We start from the raw sequence: 734 nt of genomic DNA, 5'->3' as shown, positions 1-734 counted from the left end.
GCCGCCGCCGCAGCCACCGCCGCCGCCGCCGCCGGGTCAGTCGTCAGGTCGGCAGCAGCGAACCTGTTGCGCAGCCTGTCACAGCCGCTGGGCTCCGCCGGCGCCGCCTCAGCCCCACAACAACATGGCGGCCGCGGCCTCCGCAGGAAGCCGGGGGGCGGGGAGGCGAGCGACGGGCGGGCAGTGACGGTCCGCCCGCTTGCTTGCCCGGCCGGCCGCGGGGCACCGACTCCCCACCGCGGGGGAGCGCGACACTGCGTGACGTGCCTGCTCACCCCGGGGACCGTGGAGCCCTGGACCGCGAGGGCGTGGGCCGAAGCGCTTCGCTTCCCGCGACCTCCGAAGCCTCCGAGCTGACAGCCCTTCCAGGAGCTGCCACGACCCACCTGGCTCCTCCTCTACGAGGTGACTTGCGGAGGCTGGGTGGGACTTTTCCTGCCACACTGGATCCCAAGTTTTTGGAAAGGGCCAAGAGATGTACAGGACATCCCTGTTGGACCACACATGGAGCTTGCTTTCTCTCTCGCTCTGGAACCTTCTTAATCACTGAAGGTCTCTTCGTTGATGAGGGAGCTAGAATTTCCTGAGAATGGGGAAGTTAGAGGTGCAAAGGAGTTGCCTCCACCTTTGAAACAGACCCTTCTCAGGAACTCCCCTAAAGAAGTTAACCGCACCCAAGAGTCTGCCATCCATTCACCATCACACACACACACACACACACACACACACACACA

The 734-nt window shown here is 64.4% G+C and overlaps 2 protein-coding genes across 4 annotated transcripts in view; one reads left to right on the top strand and one right to left on the bottom strand.

Moving 5' to 3' along the window:
• Positions 1-588, bottom strand: part of Itsn2 (intersectin 2) — a 116,485-nt gene extending 115,897 nt beyond the window's left edge. The window contains exon 1 of one of the 3 annotated variants that reach the window (XM_026786018.1): positions 387-588. The gene's annotated coding sequence lies outside the window, so the exon portion shown is untranslated. The remainder of the gene's footprint in view (positions 1-386) is intronic. The other 2 variants (XM_005360875.2, XM_013351392.2) reach the window with 2 other exon arrangements.
• The window catches only part of LOC113457614 (proline-rich protein 2-like), a 62,954-nt gene that overhangs the window by 493 nt on the left and 61,727 nt on the right, over positions 1-734 (top strand). Inside the window, exon 2 of the mRNA XM_026785951.1 lies at positions 14-405. Within this exon, the coding sequence (XP_026641752.1) occupies positions 14-405 (392 nt within the window). The remainder of the gene's footprint in view (positions 1-13; positions 406-734) is intronic.

Source organism: Microtus ochrogaster, linkage group LG3, assembly GCF_000317375.1.
Source record: "Microtus ochrogaster isolate Prairie Vole_2 linkage group LG3, MicOch1.0, whole genome shotgun sequence".
NCBI lineage: Eukaryota > Metazoa > Chordata > Mammalia > Rodentia > Cricetidae > Microtus > Microtus ochrogaster.
Note: the sequence above shows the minus strand (reverse complement) of the source record. Positions and strands in the feature narration are given on the sequence as shown.